The sequence below is a fragment of the Theobroma umbraticum genome, unplaced genomic scaffold (assembly GCF_002168275.2).
Source record: "Theobroma umbraticum cultivar Fairchild unplaced genomic scaffold, ASM216827v3 scaffold_50.0, whole genome shotgun sequence".
Lineage (NCBI taxonomy): Eukaryota > Viridiplantae > Streptophyta > Magnoliopsida > Malvales > Malvaceae > Theobroma > Theobroma umbraticum.
The window spans coordinates 5947284-5965873 of record NW_018397261.1 but is presented as its reverse complement, the minus strand read 5'-3'; the positions used below and the strand labels follow the sequence as shown (position 1 = coordinate 5965873).

Here is an 18590-nt window from a genome sequence, read left to right as displayed (position 1 = left end):
CTTGGTTCAATATCAAAGGCATCCACCTAACTTTAACCCTTTCCACAGTTAACTTTTAATAGTAACTCTCACTTTCTTCTCAAGGATTCGGTCTCAAATTTCAAGAACTTAAAACATGATCATAAAATCATTCACCAGTAATTGATCCCAAATTTTTAATACAATTGTTAAGGAATTTTATCAATCAAACTAGCAAACACCTTTGAATTAGATTTTTTGTTTTTTGGGCCGGAATCAGAAATTTGTATTAATGCAGCTATGTCAACTATACATCCATTTCCTTTGAATACTTAGGACACTAATTTGAGGAAACAATCTCCTCTTTGCATCCTAGGTTAAGACCAATTATCTAGTGGTGCAGGTAGCCCATGGTAGAAAGTTGATTTTGATTACTAACTTATTATATCTTTGAGAATTGTTTTACAACAAGTGTAATGCTATACAAAGAAAAATGAGAAAACTACAACAAGTGGAACAACTACTTTACATGGATAATAATGAAAGCAATCGAAAATAAATAGCAGAGTTTATAGATTACTTTCATCTTGAAATATTTTTGAGAGTTTGGCTTGTTAATTTAAACATAAAAGTAGTTAAAAGATCTTTTTTTTAACCTTTTTTATGTAATACTAGTGTTTCTCTTTCTTACCCTTACTTTATTTTCTTATATCTTTTTACTAATATTTTTTTTCTTACCTTATTTTTTTATATCTTTTTACGTACATTTTTTTCTCTTTATCTTATTCTCTTATACCTTTTGACATACATTTTTTACTTTTACCTTTTATTCAATAATAAGTCTTATTACATTTTTTTTGAAAAATATATTTTATTGACCTCAACAGCAACAAGCCATTTCAAGTCTCAAGTTAATTTGCAAGAGACTCTCATGACATAAAAGGTAGGAGAGGGAGAAGAGTGCCTGTACAATTTCCAAATCGGATTTGCTACTTAAAAAACTTGGTAGCGTCATAAACCATGAGACTAAATTGCTAGCCCTAACAAAAGACCAAAAAAGCAAGCTTGGCTGTGAAAGTAATAAAATTCAGCCATAAAAGATCAGAACCAAAACCCAAACACCATCCTAACTTTCTTCTACTTAGTCTTTCTCCCTCCTATTCTCAACATTATTCTATCACTTGTTTATTCTCTACCTATTCTTGATCTTACTCTACTGCTTTGACAATTTGATTACTCTATCGCTCGTTTATAATTCACTGATTCTCAACTATTACTCAAATACTCACTTATTTTTTTTCACTTATCATAACACTTAGTATTTCAAAAATTGCTCCAACTTCCTCTTGTCGCCTCCAATGCATCTGTTTACTTATAGCTAACATTTCCTCTCCTCATCACAAAGAATCCCTTTGCACCCGTCTTTCCATAGAATATATAGGCCAGGACTAATTTGAGGATGGAGGTATATCTACCTAATTTGAGAAGCTCACCCACCTTTTTGATTGACTTGCAACCGATCAACAGCTTTATTTGCTTTAAACTCATCCTACCATCACCAAATCTTTTCCTCAATGCTTGTACATTTTTCCCTAGGGGCAATAGTTTCCATTCTAAACATAATTTATTTGAAATAAGGCATACAGACATTCCATTTTGTCTAGTATTGTTTATTATAAATTTTGAGAATAATTCGAAGTATTCATTCTTGATTGGTCTAATTTTAGCTTTTTAGGATTAATTTTATTTGAGCATTAATTGTGTTGGCTATGGGCTTAATGAACCATTTTGGGCTTATTGACTAAATTATTAGGGTGAGCAATATTGAACTAAATCAATAATTCAATCGAATTGAATACAATTTGGGTAAAACGGTTAAATTTGATTGGTCCATTAGATCTATTAGTTTAATTGATTTATTTGGTTAGTTCTCGATCCTAAAATTTTTGGACAGAACCAAAAAAGACTAAATTAATAATATATATTATTATAAATAATATTTTATATATTTTAAATTTATATAAAATTTATATTTTTCTATTACTAAGTTGATATATGAAATGGTTGATTATTTTGTGTTAGCTGATTTTATTTTGTAAATGTTAATTTTATTATCTTTGATTTATTGCATCTTAAATATTAGACTTTAGAGTTAAAAACTTTTGAATGTTAATTTCATGGCTTATATGAAAGGATGTAATTATGTAAGTGAAAGGACAAATGTTATATTTTTTTTGTATGTTTAAATTATTTGTATATTTTATAATTATGGATGAAGTTTATAAGTTTCAATGTTGTAATTTGTAAAAAAATAAAAATGCTAAAATTTTGATTCTTTTGGTTCAAAACCAAACTGATTGAACTAATTCGATGTTTAGTCAATTCTATTCTTCCTTTAAGTTTGATCGATTCTAGTCGATTTTTTAAAAATATTTAGTTCATTGGTCTTTAGTTATGACCGACCAATAGCTCATCCTTACAAATTATAAGCTTAGGGTCCAAATTGAAATGAATCCATTTTTTACAATTAAGAGTCCGTTTGGTAACCAAAAAATAACATGTTGGAGGAAAATTTTTATGCAAAATATTTTACAGAAGAAGTTAATGTTTTCTATTGTTTAAATAAACTATAGAAAACATTTTCTATTGTTTAGATCATTTTATGAAAAATATTTTCCATTATAGTAGAGTTATTTAGATGTTAAAATAATAAATAGAAATTGATTACAAAACAATATTGATATTTGATTTTCATTAATTTAGGATCAAAATTAAGAATAGAAATGAAAATAGATAAAATCAATAATGATATTTCCTAAAGTATTTAACCACATATCTATAATGAAAATAAAATCTATTTTTCAAAAAATTTTCCATTTTATCACTATTTTATCATAACTATAAAAATATAAATATTTATCAATTTTGTAAAATATATGAAATTTATACTTATAAATATGTATTCATTAAATAACGATCATTAAAATATTTTTTTATTATAATTATTAGTAAGATTTAAATCTACCATAAATGTGTATTCATCAAATAATGATCATTGAAATATTTTTTATTATAATTATTAGTAAGATTTATTTCATTTATAAATAAAAAATTTAATTGTATTGAATGGTTTCATTAAAAAAATATTTTTTAATTTTAATTGTGTTGTATAATTTAAATATTGATATTTTAAATTATTTTTTTTCAAGTCAAACATTAATATTTTTATTTTTTTAATGTTTTAAGTTAAATATTAATATTCATCAAACTTAGTGCCTATTTAGCCTAACTTATTTTTAGTTCATCTACTTCTTAAAAATAGAAACTATGTCAAACAATATTTTGTTAAAAGCTCTTAAAAAATAACTTTTTTTAAAAGATAAATTTTTTTAAAAAAAACTTAAAAAAAGCTACAAATAGGAGCTTTCTCTTTTTTTTTTTTTTTTAAAAAAAACATGCCTGCTTCTTAGAAGTATCTTTTTTTTTTTCAAAAAATCCTCTAAAAAAATACCTCCTCCCTCTCTCCCTATTGATCTCCATCTTCTCTCCACTTTTTGTAAATCATCTTTCTAAAGTTTTTTTTATTGTTACAAAATTTAAAAGGAAAAAAATTCAAAATTCAAAACTGCATTTAGAAATTATTTCTTCTTTTTCTTTCTGTTTTGTTTTTCATTTTATTTTTTATCATTCTTTTTTTTTTGGCTTTGAAAATTCTTTTTATTATTTAATATTCTCAATTTATCGTTTGATATGATAATTATGTGATATTTATTTGTTATTAACTTCTTATATAATATTTGTTGATTGTGATTGAAATAATTAATCAAATAAATCAATAGTTATTGAGATAAATTAGATCAAAATTAAAAAGTTAATATTTATACTCGTTTGTGGCAGCTCAATTTTAAAGAATTTTTTGTTAAGTATAACAATATGCTGCATTATAATAAAATTGAAATAAATTTTAATTACTTTGACACCAAGAATTGCAAAATCCCTAACTTGTTAACAGTGAATTCCACATTTGACTTAATAGTAACCAATAAATGATGTAGCACTTATTAACAAAATAAATAACCAATTAAAAAGTAAAAAAAAATATAAAAGTTAAAATCTTTTTGTTTATAGAGGAGAACTTTATTGATAAAGACATCAAGACTTTGATAGATTTGTATTTGTATGGAATCAATGATGATGATTTCAATAGGAAAATAAATTGTCAAATCAATAGATAGTTTTTCTGACCTAGTTGATACATTATTAACACCAAATTGAGTTCTTTTCTTTTCATGTAACATCAATTTGTTTAGTTTCAAAGATCTTAAATTTCAAATCAATTTTTAAAACGTAACAACAAATATTTTTTTCGCACTCATTTTTTTATTTGATTCAATTTTTTACCTGATTTATTAAATATCATTTATAATAATTTTAATTAAAAATAAAATTTATATAAGTTATTGTGTCAAATAATTTATCTATAAAAAAACTTACAAAAAATAAATTTACCAATCAATTTTAATTTAATTTTAAATTTTTTTTATAAAAACTTTATAATAGGTTTTAAACTAAAAAAAATCAAGCCCAACATGAGGTCATGCTCATAAATTTAGAATAAAAATGTTTTTGTATGTAAAATATTTTCTGTGATTAACCTCGCTGAGTCATAAAATATTTTACAGTTGAAATTAATTTATCAACTTCTAAATAAGAATCAATCTTGAAAATATTTTTTAAAAAATAATTTACTGCAAAACAAAATCAAAATAAAACAAAAACAAAAACATTAAGAAAAAAAAAGGGAGAAAGAAATCCTAAAAAAAAATGGAAAGGGATAAAAACCCCTCCTCTGACTGCAACACAAGATACCACACGAAAAATCCACAACAAACAATCACAAGACCACAAAAAAATAGGGGTAAGCATTTTAGGTTTGAAGGTTTTATGGAGTTTTATGGCCAAACTAATCGATGGAAAAGATAAGAGAGAGAGAGAGGAAGAAATCAAGGTTGACTGGGGCAAACTTTGGTCGACTAGATCTATATTTTTAGGGGGACTTAGTTTTCTTTAGATTTGGAAAAGTAAGAGGTTTTTTTGATAAATCCATCCCAATTAAAGGATAAAGGAGGTTTAAAGGAAGCAAAAGGCAATTTTTGGGGTGGAAAGAACGTCGTTGAGCAACGATCGACAATGATAGGCGATGGTAGACGACGGGTTTGGTTGTCGGTATCTGGGTTTGTGGGTGTCGAGAGAGAAGCTTTAAGCTGCAGAGAGAAAGGGCCTGGGGAACGTTATTTGAAATATTTATCGTAGGTGTCAAACGGTATCGTTTTGGGAAGGAAAAAAATGGGGTGAACCAGTGTTGTTTTAGGTTCGTAATAAGAAGCCTACATGACGTCGTTTCAGCCGAAAAAGGGCAACAAAAGGGTTAAACGGTGTTGTTTTTTCCCTGGTTGTAAGGAGCCTAAACGACGTCATATCAGGATAAATAAAAAAAAAAGGAATAAGGAAAGGACTTATTCAGTCGAATCCGACTAGACTCCACCCAAAGCTGATTAGGCCCAACAAGACCTAAACAATTTTGGACAAATTTAGGAGCCCATTGGAGGTACATTTTTCTACACCTTGTTTTATAGTTCTTTTAATTTATTTTGTTATTTTATTTTATATGCTCACCTTATTTTAAGTCAAATTGTATAATTAGCTTCTATATGTTATAAAAAAATTCAAATTTAATCTCTAAATAATAATTTATATAAATTGAGTCTCTATTGTTTTATTTTTTTAAATTTTTGTCCAAACTTAACATCGTTAAATTTTCACTATTAAATATGTTGACATGACATTTTAACCAAACTAACATAGCATGGATTAAGATAATATGCGATTTTTTACCGACATGGCATTAACTATATACTAACATGGAATTTATTATACGAACATAGCATTGATTGGAGTGACAATAATATATATTGATATGGCACTTGCTAATGGCCAAAAAATATTGCTCATCTTAATTTAAATCAAATTATACAATTAGCCTCATATTTTATAAAAAAATTCAAATTTAATCTTTGGACAATAATTTGTATAAATTGAGTCTTTTTACTTTTTTATTTTTTTTGATTTTTGTCCAAACCTAAAGTTGTTAAATATATTGACATGACATTTTGACCAAGCTAACCTGATATTGATTAAGATAATAGGGGATTTCTTGCTGATGTGGCATTGACTATATGCTAACATGGAATTTATTATACAAACATGGCATTGATTGGAGTGACAACAATTTATGTTGACATGGCACTTGCTCATATGGCCAAAAAATCGTCACATTATCTTCATCAATATTATGTCAGCTTGATCAAAATATCATGTCTTCCGTATTTAATGATAAAAATTTAATGATGTCATAGTTAGATTAAAATTAACAAATTGAAAAAATATAAAGACTCAATTTACATAAATTATTATATAAGGATTAAATTTATTTATTTTCATTGAGTATAGGTACTAATTGCATAATTTTGTCTTTAATTTATGAAGTTGTTTAAAAAATAGTAATAAAATATTTATACATGATAAAACAAAATTTCTAAGTAAATAAGGTTAATATTTAAAAATAATTATTATTTAGGAAAAAGTCCCTTGAGAAAAGAAGATAATAAGTTTAATATGTAAATAAGCCTTATTCATGTCTATTTTTAACCTCATTTGGCCATTTCCATACATTTTCCCTTTCTTCAATCCCAAATATGAAAATTCTCACTAGCGACCAGAATATTGTCTTGTACCTGTTTTCCTTCCAAAAAAGCACCTTGATTTTCAGTAATCAGTTCACCCATAAATGGTTTTAACCTATTTACCATTATTTTTAATATTATTTTATATACAAAGTTACACAAACTTATAGGCCTAAACTGAGACAACTCCAAACGATCCTTAGTTTTTGGTATTAGTACTACGTTGGTTCTGTTAATCTCCGTAAACATACAGTCATGCTGAAAAAAACTCTCTATTGCATTGATAACAATGCCTCTGAGAATAAAGAGGTTCCATTGTAATTGTAGCCATAAGATCTTGGTGCCTTCAATACCCCAGGCTGAAAAGCTGCATGCATTATCTCTTCTTCTGACTCATTATTTATTAACAGATTATTCATTTCTTCTCTTATTAACTGAGGAATGCAATTTAAGGTATGCCCCCAATTCCTGTTTCTATTATAAAAAAACAGTTCCATATAATATGCTTCACACCTTGCTAGTAATAGAAAGTCCAATCAGAATCCAAGATACATAATAGAAAGTCCGATCAAGAGGCAAGTAAATTTATTTAATTTGAATCTGCACGAAAAATTGATATTTTGTGAACAGCAGCCTTCTTATCTCTCAGCTCAAAGATGCAGACGTCTCCTTCCTTCAAATTATTCTCTCTCCAAAATCTATAGCATCCCTTTCTTAAAAGAAAGCCAAAATTTCTATGCCTTTTGAATTCAATAAGCCACTCTCTTCCATCAGAATCCTGAACTCTGATATGATCTGCAACCCCACTCAAGTACTCAATATCAAACCCAGCTGGTACATGCTGCACAAGGAGATGGATATAGCAAGTAAGGCGTAATTTCTAACAGGATATGAAAATTTTCGCCACAAAGTTTTTTTATCTAGAGGCTTACCATAGTAGAGGAATCAAAGTTACTGCGCCGCAAGACAATCATGAAACAAGGATTCATAGGCTTGATCACTTCCACAGCCCTGATAGCCCTCTCTCTATCACGGGATGTTGAAGAAGTACCAAAAAACATCCTACTAACATATATTTCAATTTCTTCGTCTTGTATTGACCCATGCTCTTGTTTACCTGCATTTCATGTAATTACTGATGAAGAAACAAAATATCTTTTAGCTATATAATACAAATATGAATATGCAAGGCTTACCAGATTCAGTTTTTTTATTTGCTTCATTACCTTTGTGCATTGCTTCTAAGCTCTGCAGATTAGCTCTTTGTATAGTTATCTTAAGTTTCTTCCCATCAAACTGTTGTTTCAGGTCTTGAAGTTGAACAGATAGATCCTGATCATGTATACCCGTAGCATTCTGATTCATCAGGGGACATTTGCTAGGCGGTAATCTGTGAGATTTGCGAAGCTGTTTTATCTTCGAATTAATTTGCCTTGATTCATTCAAATTATCAAACTCCGCCTCTTCGGTCTTACATCTTTTGACTCTAGTTTCTTTGTCCTGTTTAACTTCAGAATTCTTGTGTGAAGCAGCATCTCCTTGAGGCTTTCTGACCAAATGCTGCTGAGATGATGCATCCTGCTTTCCGCTGATAGCTTCTCGGTTTGCCCTTTCATTCAAATTCCGAGCTTTGACACCTAAAAGCTCAGGTGAATCGTCCTCTTCTGTTTCACTATCTTGGTGAATTGAGCGTTTCTCGCTCTCACCATCAGTGAGCTCCTCATCATTACTTGGAACATAACTTGGATAGTCAACCTCGCAAGCACTATTATCAAATATAATAACGTGGAAAGTGGAATCTTTTCCATATCTAAAGACCAGAAAATACCCACAGCGGATTGAATTATACTCAACAAATTCATGCCAACCATCATCAAGCCAAATTCTGTCATCAGCCTTTGTTAACCTTATCTCCCATTTTCTTCCACTGGGAAGAACGAAAGTAGCAACACTGGAAAGTTCATGCCCAAATTTCCCAACAAACTTGTTCGGAATTTTCTGCAGATACCAAATTAAGTATTATAGCTATTGTCATGAACAAGTCTTTCACAATCTTGTTAACGTATGCAATTGAAAACCAGATTATTTCAACAGAACTATGTAGGATATACAAGTTACGCCTTGATTAAGGTTTTGGTTTCTAACGACCAAAAAAACCGAAAACAACCCAACAACGTCCGACCCAAGTCGAAAACAAAACCCACAATTTCATCCTCAAACTCAGTTCACTTTCAAACTTAATTGATGAAACCCATCGTTTTCAGTTTTGTATATTTAACCCTTTTCTTCTATTTATCACTTAGCTAAAAACCCTTATTGGCAAAAGGATTAAAAAGAAAATACATTAGTTAAGGGAAGAATTACCAGCTTCTTCTCTGCAATTGTATGAGGAAGAATTATCTTGAAAAAGTGCAACGATTCATCCACCGCATGATTTGAACGTGGTCTCTTTCTTGTTCGATGAGCCATTAAGTTGCAATTAGGTTGGGAATTAGGAGGGATAGAAAGAGAAAGATTTGATAAAACCCATAATTATTAGGAAATAAATTTGTAATCTTGATTTAATAATATTACTATTAATATTATTATTTTATATACTTAAGTTAAGACATAAATTTCTTTTTAACTGTTCATACCCTATTTCATCTAAAGCAATGCTTCTTAGCTTGAGAGGGTAAAACCATAAATCTCGTAAACTGCTAATAACCTTTTCACTCGTATTCTTTTTCTCCAAAATATTCAAAAATGAAAAACCTGTATTCTCAAATCTTTCTTGCCATCTTCTGTAACAAAACAAAAAGTCTTATATTTTGAAATTGTATATTGTTACAGAGATTATATATAAAACTATAATTAATGCTGCATTATTGAATTTATTCAATTATGTTAACATTTTCAATCTGAAGGCTGAGCACGACAAATAACAGGAAATGGAGCCTTGAGAGTATACTGGGAAAATATGGAATATTTACAGCATAAAATTTCTAACATGAAGAGTATAGCTTTCTACACGGATTTAAACTGAACATAGTTCACTTTTCTCTTCACATTCAAACATCAAACAGCATTCCCAAGACACATAAAAAGAGTAACTACTCATCAAACTCTCACTTGTTTATTTTTTTCACATTAAAACACCTATAAGCATTGATATACACAGACAAGTAGAGCCAGCTCCTGCAAACACAGGAAAGACCATTCAATTGTTAGATATCATTGAAAATTTCAAACTTTTAGTTTCAAATTATGAAATTGAACATGGAACAATAGCAGAGTGGATATTGGTCAATAAAGCAGCCAAATCAAGTTACGTACAATATGATAAAACCTTTATCCTCATTCCTTCTATTTCTTGGAATCTTAGCAAGTTACTTAAATCTCTAGGTAAATATATGAAAACGTTATACTGCCCCAGTCAATAGTTATTGTTATTCTATTTATCAATTCACTGTGTCATAAGCCAAAAAAAAAAATTGCATTATATACTCCTACTTGCTTTAACAGAAAAGCTTACAACATAAATTAAAGTAAATCCAATATGAATAAACAGAGCATCAGGAAAGGAAAGATGTACCTGATACACTTTAGCTAGTAAAAGAACAAATTACCGGATTATAGTTTGTTCACTGGTCCTGCATCTTCAAGAACTCGGAATATGGTAACTTTCAGCACAATCTCCTGTGTGCTAATCAGCTCAAATACACAAACATCCCCTTCATCTAAATTATTATCCAAGACAAATTCAGCCCATCCTTTGCAAAACTTCAGATGGCCATCCACATGGATACACCGAACAGGCCACTTTTTCCCTTCAGATACCTGAAGTGTGATAGTGCCATTAACTCCATTCAGATGTTTCCTGGCAAACCATCGAGGGATATGCTGCAGAAACAAAAGGAGTGGCAGCTTTAGGATACAAGAATTGCAAAGCTCAGTCAAAAAATTATACCAAAGCATTCTTTCATGGGCTTACAAGGAGTATTCCCTTGTACACATAGGATGGTCGCAAGATAATCCTACAGAAAGGATTGTCGGGCTTGAACGTTGCAGCTGCATGAAATGCACTTTGTTTTTCTTCTGTCGTCACATCTCTCCATCTCCTGGCAATATTTCTTGGAGTGTTCACGGCTGGCAGCTCTTCCTCTTGTTCGTCTATATCTTTCAATGAGTTAGGACGAATAAAGTCAACTAGGAACACCCTATAAAGAAAGTTTTTAAGTTCGTGGAGCTTACTAGGTTCAGTTTCTTGTTTTATCTTTCTGGTTATCCGATGTGTTTCATTCAAGAAATACGGTCCACCTTCATCTGCGGGGCTTGTAAGTTCAACCACATTAAGCTGAGTGCCTTTGCCTTGAGTCAATTGAAATGTGGCTTGTAAATCACGCATATCATTTTTCTGATGAAGGTTTTTCAGATCAGCCCCACATGTAGTGTTCTTATGTTTCTTCCTATCATGATCTAGGCATTCATCAGAATCTTTATCAGTCAAAAAGTATGAACTTGAACATTTTGGGCAAGAGCCCATAATCTGAGCAAGATCACCATCTTCTATGTTTTTTACATGCTCATCAGGACTTGGTTCTTCTGAATTATTTAAACCATTAGATAGATAGTTTATCTCTGAAGCTGCCAGATTATACACATGAACATTGAAATGTGAATTCCCTTCGTATCTGAAGACCAAGAAATACCCAACGCAGATGGAGTAGTATTCAAGAAATACATTCCAACCGCTGTCAAACCACATCCTTCTTCTATCTTTCATCAATTCCACTAGCCAGAACCGACCACTGGGGGTAGCAAGTGTAACAATTGAAGAGAGTTCATCACCATATTTCTTAACAAACTTATGTGGGATCCTCTGTGAGTAGAAAAACCAAGTCAAAGTCTGTTTCAACCTAGAATACACTTAGAAAAGAAGAGGAAGTTTCCCTGAGCAGAATCAAGGAAAGTCCATATTATGGTTCAACAGTCAGTTTTATTGCTGAAGAAACAAACACAAAAAGTTTTCATTGTTGGAATATTGCAGCTGAAAAGCAAAATTGTCAGGCTAACTTGTCCTAGTTTATGAAGTAGAATAGTAAAAAAGGTGCCCATATTTGAGAAAAAGATATAATGTGAGCCATATAATGCTTCTAACTGTCATTGATGATAATTGAATCCATAGGGCATTATAATAATCACAACTTGCAAGCCACTTGCAAAACTTAAATAAAATTATTGATGGACAGTACCTAAAGAACAGATTTCTGCAGCAATAGAAAATGTAAAATCCTATGCCATGTAAAGGTCCAAGGCCAAAACATAAAATACTGAGGAAAGCTACACTTATTATGGACAAAAGGAAAAAGAAACATACAATATATTCAAGGCCAAAAGAAATTTAAAAAGATCACTAGGAGTCCGACTGGTTCAATGAAGAGATCAATACGATATAAACAAGACAGTGAAGCAAGCAAAAAAGTATGTAACCAAATTATGCCAACTAAAAAGCACAAAAGAGAAATATCCCAAAAAAAAAAAAACATGTATCCAACAGGGCCCAACCCCACATACACACACACAGAATAAACAATAAAGAGGGGGTAAAGTAGAAATGTGAACAGTTTAATCTTTTCGAATCAGCTTTTCCCAGCAACCAAACGACGTTTAAACTTTCAAGTACTTTTCTCTTCCCCTTTAATTAAAGTCTCAGAGTAGATAGACTTGATGATGATCCAAGCCATTGTTGCAACTTGGAAATGTGTAGACCAAAATGGGTTGATTTTGGTGTAAAAACCTTCTCTTATTTCTTATCAACCAAACAAAAAAAGAACCTTTCATGCATAACCCAGCAAAATCTTGCTCAAAGCAAACAAATAAATAAATAACCCAAAAGTTGTAAACTTTCCCAGAGACCAAACAAAAATAAAAATAAAAAGGTAGGAAGTAAGAGAACTTAACTAGCTTCTTGTCTTGAAGAATGGAGGACACGATTAACTTGTAGAAGATGCAGGGTTTCTTCTCAGGCAAAGCTGGACCCACTGGCTGTGACATTGATTTTCTTTGGAGTAGCTGGGATTTCTTTGACGATCACAAACTCAGACAAAGACATGATCAACAATTTTTACGTTACTTTTTATGCCATAAGATTTTCTTTTTTTTTTTCCTTTTCCGGTTCCAACTCCCAAACTTACACTGTTTCCAGTGGGGTCCAACCACAACTGAAGCCACAATCAGATACATCAAAATCTAGTGGGATTTGAGTTGTACACATTAATAGGCCTGGTACAATTTGCCATATTTTTAGTTAGACTCCTAGTGATCTTTTTAAATTTCTTTTGGCCTTGAATATATTGTATTTGCTTTTCCTTTTGTCCATAATGAGTGTAGCTTTCCTCTTTATTTTATGTTTTGGCCTTGGACCTTTACATGGCATAGGATTTCACATTTTCTATTTCTGCAGAAATCTGTTCTTTAGGTACTGTCCATCAATAATTTTATTTAAGTATTGCAAGTGGCTTGCAAGTTGTGATTATTATAATGCCCCATGGATTCAATTATCATCAATGACAGTTAGAAGCATTATATGGCTAAAATTTTATCTTTTTCCCAAATATGGGCACCTTTTTTACTATTCTACTTCATAAGCTATAGGACAAGTTAGCCTGACAATTTTTGTATTTCAGCTGTAATATTCCAACAATGAAAAGATGTTGTGTTTGCTTCTTCAGCAATAAACTGACTGTTGAACCAATAATATGGACTCTCCTAGATTCTGCATCAAGGGAACTTTCTCTTCTTGTCCAGTTGTATCCTATATTGATACAGACTCTGACTTGGTTTTTGTACTCACAGAGATCCCACATAAGTTTGTTAAGAAATATGATGATGAACTCTCTTCAATTGTTACACTTGCTACCCCAGTGGTCATCACTGGCTAGTGGAATTGAAGAAAGATAAAATAAGGATGTGGTTTGACAGCGGTTGGAATGTATTTCCTGAATACAACTCCGTCTGCGTTGGGTATTTCTTAGTCTTCAGATACGGAGGGAATTCACATTTCAATGTTCATGCATATAATATGGCAGCTTCAGAGATAAACTATCTATCTGATGGTCTAAATAATTCAGAAGAACCGAGTCCTGATGAGCATCTGAAAAACACAGAAGATGGTGATCTTGCTGAGATGATGGGCTCTTGCCCAAAATGTTCTAGTTCATACTTTTTGATCGATGAAGATTCCGATGAATGCCTAGATCGTGATAGGAAGAAATATAAGAACTCTACATGTGGGGCTGATCAGAAAAACCTGCATCCGAAAAACGATATGCATGTTTTACAAGCAACATTTCAATTGACTCCAGACAAAGGCATTCAGTTTAATGGGGTTGAGCTTTTAAGTACTGCAGATGAAGGTGGACCGTATTTCTTGAATGAAACATAACAAATAACCAAAAAGATAAAACAAGAAGCTGAACCTAGTAAGCTCCATGAACTTAAAAACTTTCTTGATAGGGTGTTCTTAATTGACTTTACTCATCCTAACTCATTGAACGATATAGACGAACATGAGTTGTTAGGCGAAGTTGAAGTGAAAGAAGAGCTGCCAGCCATGAACTCTCCAAGAAATACTGCAAGGAGTTGGAGAGATGTGACAACAAAAGAAAAACAAAGTGCACTTCATGCAGCTGCAACGTTCAAGCCCGACAATCCTTTCTGTAGGATTATCTTGCGACCATCCTATGTGTACAAGAGAATACTTCTAGTAAGCCCATGAAATAATCCTTTAATATAGTATTTTGATTGAGCTTTGAAATACTTGTACACTGAAGTTGTCACTCCTTTTGCTTCTGCAGCATATCCCTCGCTGGTTTGCTAGGAAACATCTGAATGGATTTAATGGCACTACCACACTTCAGGAATCTCAAGGGAAAAAGTGCCCTGTTCGGTGTATCTATGCGGATGGCCATTTGAAGTTTTGCAAAGGATGGGCTGAATTTGTCTTGGATAATAATTTAGATGAAGGGGACGTTTGTGTATTTGAGCTGATTAACACAGAGGAGATTGCGCTAAAAGTTACCATATTCGGAGTTCTTGAAGATGCAGGATCAGTGAACCAACTATAATCCAGTAAATTGTTCTTTTACTAGCTAAACTGTATCAGGTACATATCTTTCCTTTCCTGATGCTCTGTTTATTCATATTGGATTTGGTTTAATTTATGTTTTAAGCTTTTCTGTTAAAGCAAGTAGGAGAATATAACGCAATTTTTCATTTTTGTCTTATGACAGTGAATTGATAAATAGAATAACAATAACTATTGACTGGGACAGTATAACTTTTTCGTATATTTACCTAGAGATTTATGTAACTTTCTAAGATTCCAAGAGGATAAAGGTTTTATCATATTGTAGTAACTTCCATAGACCAACATCTACTCTGCTATTGTTCTGTGTTCAAAGTGCAAAATTTTCGATGATATCTAACACTTGAATGGTCTTTCCGTTGTTTGCAGGAGCTGGCTCTTCTTATCTGTTGACGATGGTTGATGATGGTTGGCATGAATTTGTTGAGTATAATTCAATCCGCTATGGGTATTTTGTGATCTTTCGATATGAAAAAAATTCCACTTTCCATGTTATTATATTTGATAATAGTGCTTGCGAGGTTGACTATCCAAGTTATGTTCTAAGTAATGATGAGGAGCTCACTGATGGTGAGAGTGAGAAACACTCAATTCACCAAGATAGTGAAACAGAAGAGGTCGATGCATCTGAGCTTTTAGGTGTCAAAACTCTGAATTTGGATGAAAAGGCAAACCGAGAAGCTATTAGCAGAAAGCAGGATGCATCATCTCAGCAGCGTTTGGTCAGAAAGCCTCAAGGAGTTGCTGCTTCACACAAGAATTCTGAAGTCAAACAGGCCAAAGTGACTGGAGTCAGAAGATGTAAGACCGAAGAGGTGGAGTTTGATAATTTGAATGAATCAAGGCAAATTAATTCGAACATAAAAGAACTACGCAGATCTCACAGATTACTGCCTAGCAAGAGTCACCTGATGAATCAGAATGCTAAGAGTATACATGATCAGGTTCTATCTCTTCAACTTCGAGACCTCAAGCAACAGTTTGATGGGAAGAAACTTAAGATAACTATACAAAGGGCTAATCCGCAGAGCTTAGAAGTGATGCACAAAGGCAATGAAGCAAATGAAAAAACTGAATCTGGTAAGCCTTTCATATTCATATTTATATTATATAGCTAAAAAATATTTTGTTTCTTCATCAGTAACTACATAAAATGCAGGTAAACAAGATCAGCAGGGGTCAATACAAGATGAAGAAACTGAAATATATGTTAGTAGGATGTTTTTTAGTATTTCTTCAACATCCCGTGATAGAGAGAGGGCAATCAGGGCTGTGGAAGTGATCAAGCCTATGACTCCTTGTTTCATGATTATCTTGCGGCGCTGTCACTTTAATTCCTCTTCTATGGTAAGCCTTTAGATAAATAAACCTTGTTGTGAAACTTTCCATGTCATGTTAGAAATTACGCCTTACTTGCAGCATTCATCTCCTTGTGCAGCCTGTTCCAGCTGGGTTTGCTACTGAGTGGGGTTACAGATCATATCAGAGTTGAGGATTCTGATGGAAGAGAGTGGTTTATTGAACTCCGAAGGCAGAACAATTGTACCCTTATGTTAAGAAAGGGATGCCATGGATTTTGGAGAGATAATAATTTGAAGGAAGGAGACGTCTGCTTCTTTGAGTTGAGAGATAAGAAGGCTGCTGTTCACAAAATATCAATTTTTCGTGCAGATTCAAATTAAGTAAATTCGCTTGCCTCTTGATATGGAAGAGGTGGCAACTATTACAAGATCAAATTTGGAGTCCTCTAGTTTTTCTCTTCTTTTTGTGAAAAATTTATGTCCATGTTAATGTCAATGAAGCAATATTTAACCGCCATGGCATACTTATACTTACTTCCAAAAGGATCTTCCTTGTTAAAAGGTACCTTGAAGGTACTATTCATTCTTCGGTTATAGTTTACTCCCACATATGCTTATGTCAATAGATCCTTTGTGGAGTAGTTGATCAATGGTCTCAGTCACCTCAAGATTGGGTGCTACTGAACATTGATTGGTCAAACTCGAAAATTACTTTACATATTAAGCAGAATTATGAAATGTTTATTGGGATTTGACAATGGGATGGGATGAGAGATGCGTACAGTGATATGGGCTATGAACAACTACTACTCAACATTGGTTGGTCAAACTCAAAAACTATTTTACATATCAAACAAAATTAAGAAATGTTTATTAAGGTTTGTCAATGGGATGGGATGAGGGAGGTCGTAGAGTGATACTGGTTATGAACAATAAAATCCTTACAAGATTTATTCAAATTTGACTATTAAAGATTTTTTGTAAAAAAAAAATGATAAATCAGTATTATTTCATGTGTATCGTAATTGTTTTTTTATAAATATAACTTTCCAATATCTTGTTAGCACAATGTTTCGTGTTTCAATTTTACTAAACAATGTTACGAGAATTTTATTTTCACGTTTTATTTTGACATAAATATATTATTTTTATTTTCTTAAAAAAATACATAGTTTATAGATTGAAAAGAAAAGAAAAAACAAAATGACTCATAAAAGGGGCGGAGAAAGCGAAAGAAAAAGAAGCTGAGTAGGGCCGAGTAGAAAAGAAAAGCTAGACTGTAGACGAAAGGAGGAAAAGAGAGAGAGACAGAAAGAAAGAGCCAGTGAGAAGGAAGAGAGGGTCCAAGCTGAAACACTTGCCAAATCTCACTCAATCCTCTGCGGTCTGACATATTCGACAATCTAGTCATTCCAATTCTCGTATTCAATAATTGACGTATAATTTCGTGATATTTAGTCCCACAATTCAACTTGGACTTTCAAGACCTGTTGCTTCTCTTCTGTTGTGATTGGTATAGAAATTAGAAACGCAGGGGCCAACTCGTCTATCACTACGTTCTTCGGATCAGTGGTCAGGCCAGAAGGGTCAAATGGGTTGAAAACTGTTAAAGAGAAAAAGGGGTGGAGAACTTAAACAGCATATCATTATTGCTGCTTTGATTGGCTACTCCCAAACTTTCGAAAGTTGACTACGTTGATACGGAATACAACTTGGCTACCACTGTCCTGCTTGGGTGCTTCACTATGCCTTGAGTTAGACCAACACTTATCCCACAAAATAACTTAGTTATAAAAACAATTCCACTAGGAGTCTTAACATTAGCAAATTCAAATTCCTGATCGATGGTTAGCTATGCTAACCACTAGCTAGGATAACTGAACAAACAAAAAAGGCCAGGAACTCCAGCCTGAAGCTGAAACCAGGAGATGGGGATTCCATATCCATTAAAAATATGCATTTTAGTCTTATTTTTGCTGAAACAAATCATGAAATATCATGGGAATAAACAATGGTCATGAAATTGTGTAATATCCTATGTTGAAATATAGGCAGTAGAAACAGAAACACAATGAGAGTTAGCTCCCATTGCGTAATTCAGCTGATAGATAATAACAAACATCTTCAAACATGCAAATGCATATAAATGACAACTATCGCTATTATGAGAATGGCTATGCAGAAAAGATATAAAGATAAAAATGGGAAAGAAGTGCCGCATGTTTTCTGCAGTAAACTTGAAAGGAAAATGTCAAAGCAATAGATAAAACTACAGCATGAAAGCAGCAAGAGGAATTCAAGCCAAGCAGTGAATGAAAAATTCAAACCAATCAAACAAACCATAAAATCAAGTCTAACACCCATTTTTCCAACCCAACTCAACGTCAACTTCATTGGACATTCTATTTACAGACCTAGTCAAGCCACAAAATTTTTGTATCCACTCTCCTAAGCTGCTAA

At 32.1% G+C, this 18590-nt stretch overlaps 3 protein-coding genes across 5 annotated transcripts; 1 reads left to right on the top strand and 2 right to left on the bottom strand.

The window, feature by feature from the left end:
• The first annotated feature begins 6990 nt into the window (after positions 1 to 6990).
• Positions 6991 to 16321, top strand: LOC110418039 (uncharacterized). The gene is given in 9 exon segments (XM_089783792.1): positions 6991 to 7074; positions 13541 to 13598; positions 13601 to 14164; positions 14246 to 14448; positions 14540 to 14794; positions 15017 to 15080; positions 15199 to 15909; positions 15989 to 16176; positions 16268 to 16321. Coding segments are annotated over 9 exon segments (2181 nt in total).
• Positions 7212 to 9213, bottom strand: LOC110418760 (B3 domain-containing transcription factor VRN1-like). 2 transcript variants are annotated; one of them, XM_021431570.1, is made up of 4 exons: positions 9066 to 9213; positions 7898 to 8699; positions 7634 to 7818; positions 7212 to 7542 (listed from the first exon to the last, which is right to left on the bottom strand). In XM_021431570.1, the coding sequence occupies exons 1-4, from the start codon at positions 9168 to 9170 to the stop codon at positions 7291 to 7293; spliced, it is 1344 nt and encodes a 447-aa protein (XP_021287245.1). In that variant the 5' UTR covers positions 9171 to 9213; the 3' UTR covers positions 7212 to 7290. The 2 variants fall into 2 exon arrangements, with proteins under 2 accessions (XP_021287245.1, XP_021287246.1); XM_021431571.1 differs by having other exon boundaries at positions 7928 to 8699.
• LOC110418762 (B3 domain-containing transcription factor VRN1-like) lies at positions 9636 to 12752 on the bottom strand. Of its 2 annotated transcripts, none has more exons than XM_021431573.2 (4): positions 12645 to 12752; positions 10675 to 11562; positions 10276 to 10583; positions 9636 to 9878 (listed from the first exon to the last, which is right to left on the bottom strand). In XM_021431573.2, exons 1-3 carry the CDS (start codon positions 12735 to 12737, stop codon positions 10314 to 10316), a joined length of 1251 nt encoding a protein of 416 aa, XP_021287248.1. In that variant the 5' UTR covers positions 12738 to 12752; the 3' UTR covers positions 9636 to 9878; positions 10276 to 10313. The 2 variants fall into 2 exon arrangements, with proteins under 2 accessions (XP_021287248.1, XP_021287247.1); XM_021431572.2 differs by having other exon boundaries at positions 10310 to 10583.
• Positions 16322 to 18590: the final 2269 nt, after the last annotated feature.

Excerpts from the sequence above, each read along its gene's own strand:
- LOC110418760 (XM_021431570.1), bottom strand. The coding sequence starts at position 9,170 with ATGGCTCATCGAACAAGAAAGAGACCACGTTCAAATCATGCGGTGGAT. Across the intron at positions 8,700-9,065 it reads CAATTGCAGAGAAGAAGCTG|AAAATTCCGAACAAGTTTGT; the intron begins GTAATTCTTCCC and ends TGGTATCTGCAG. Across the intron at positions 7,543-7,633 it reads ACTTTGATTCCTCTACTATG|CATGTACCAGCTGGGTTTGA; the intron begins GTAAGCCTCTAG and ends CTCCTTGTGCAG.
- LOC110418762 (XM_021431573.2), bottom strand. The coding sequence starts at position 12,737 with ATGTCACAGCCAGTGGGTCCAGCTTTGCCTGAGAAGAAACCCTGCATC. Across the intron at positions 11,563-12,644 it reads TTCTTCAAGACAAGAAGCTA|AGGATCCCACATAAGTTTGT; the intron begins GTTAAGTTCTCT and ends TTCTACTCACAG. Across the intron at positions 10,584-10,674 it reads TGTACAAGGGAATACTCCTT|CATATCCCTCGATGGTTTGC; the intron begins GTAAGCCCATGA and ends TTGTTTCTGCAG.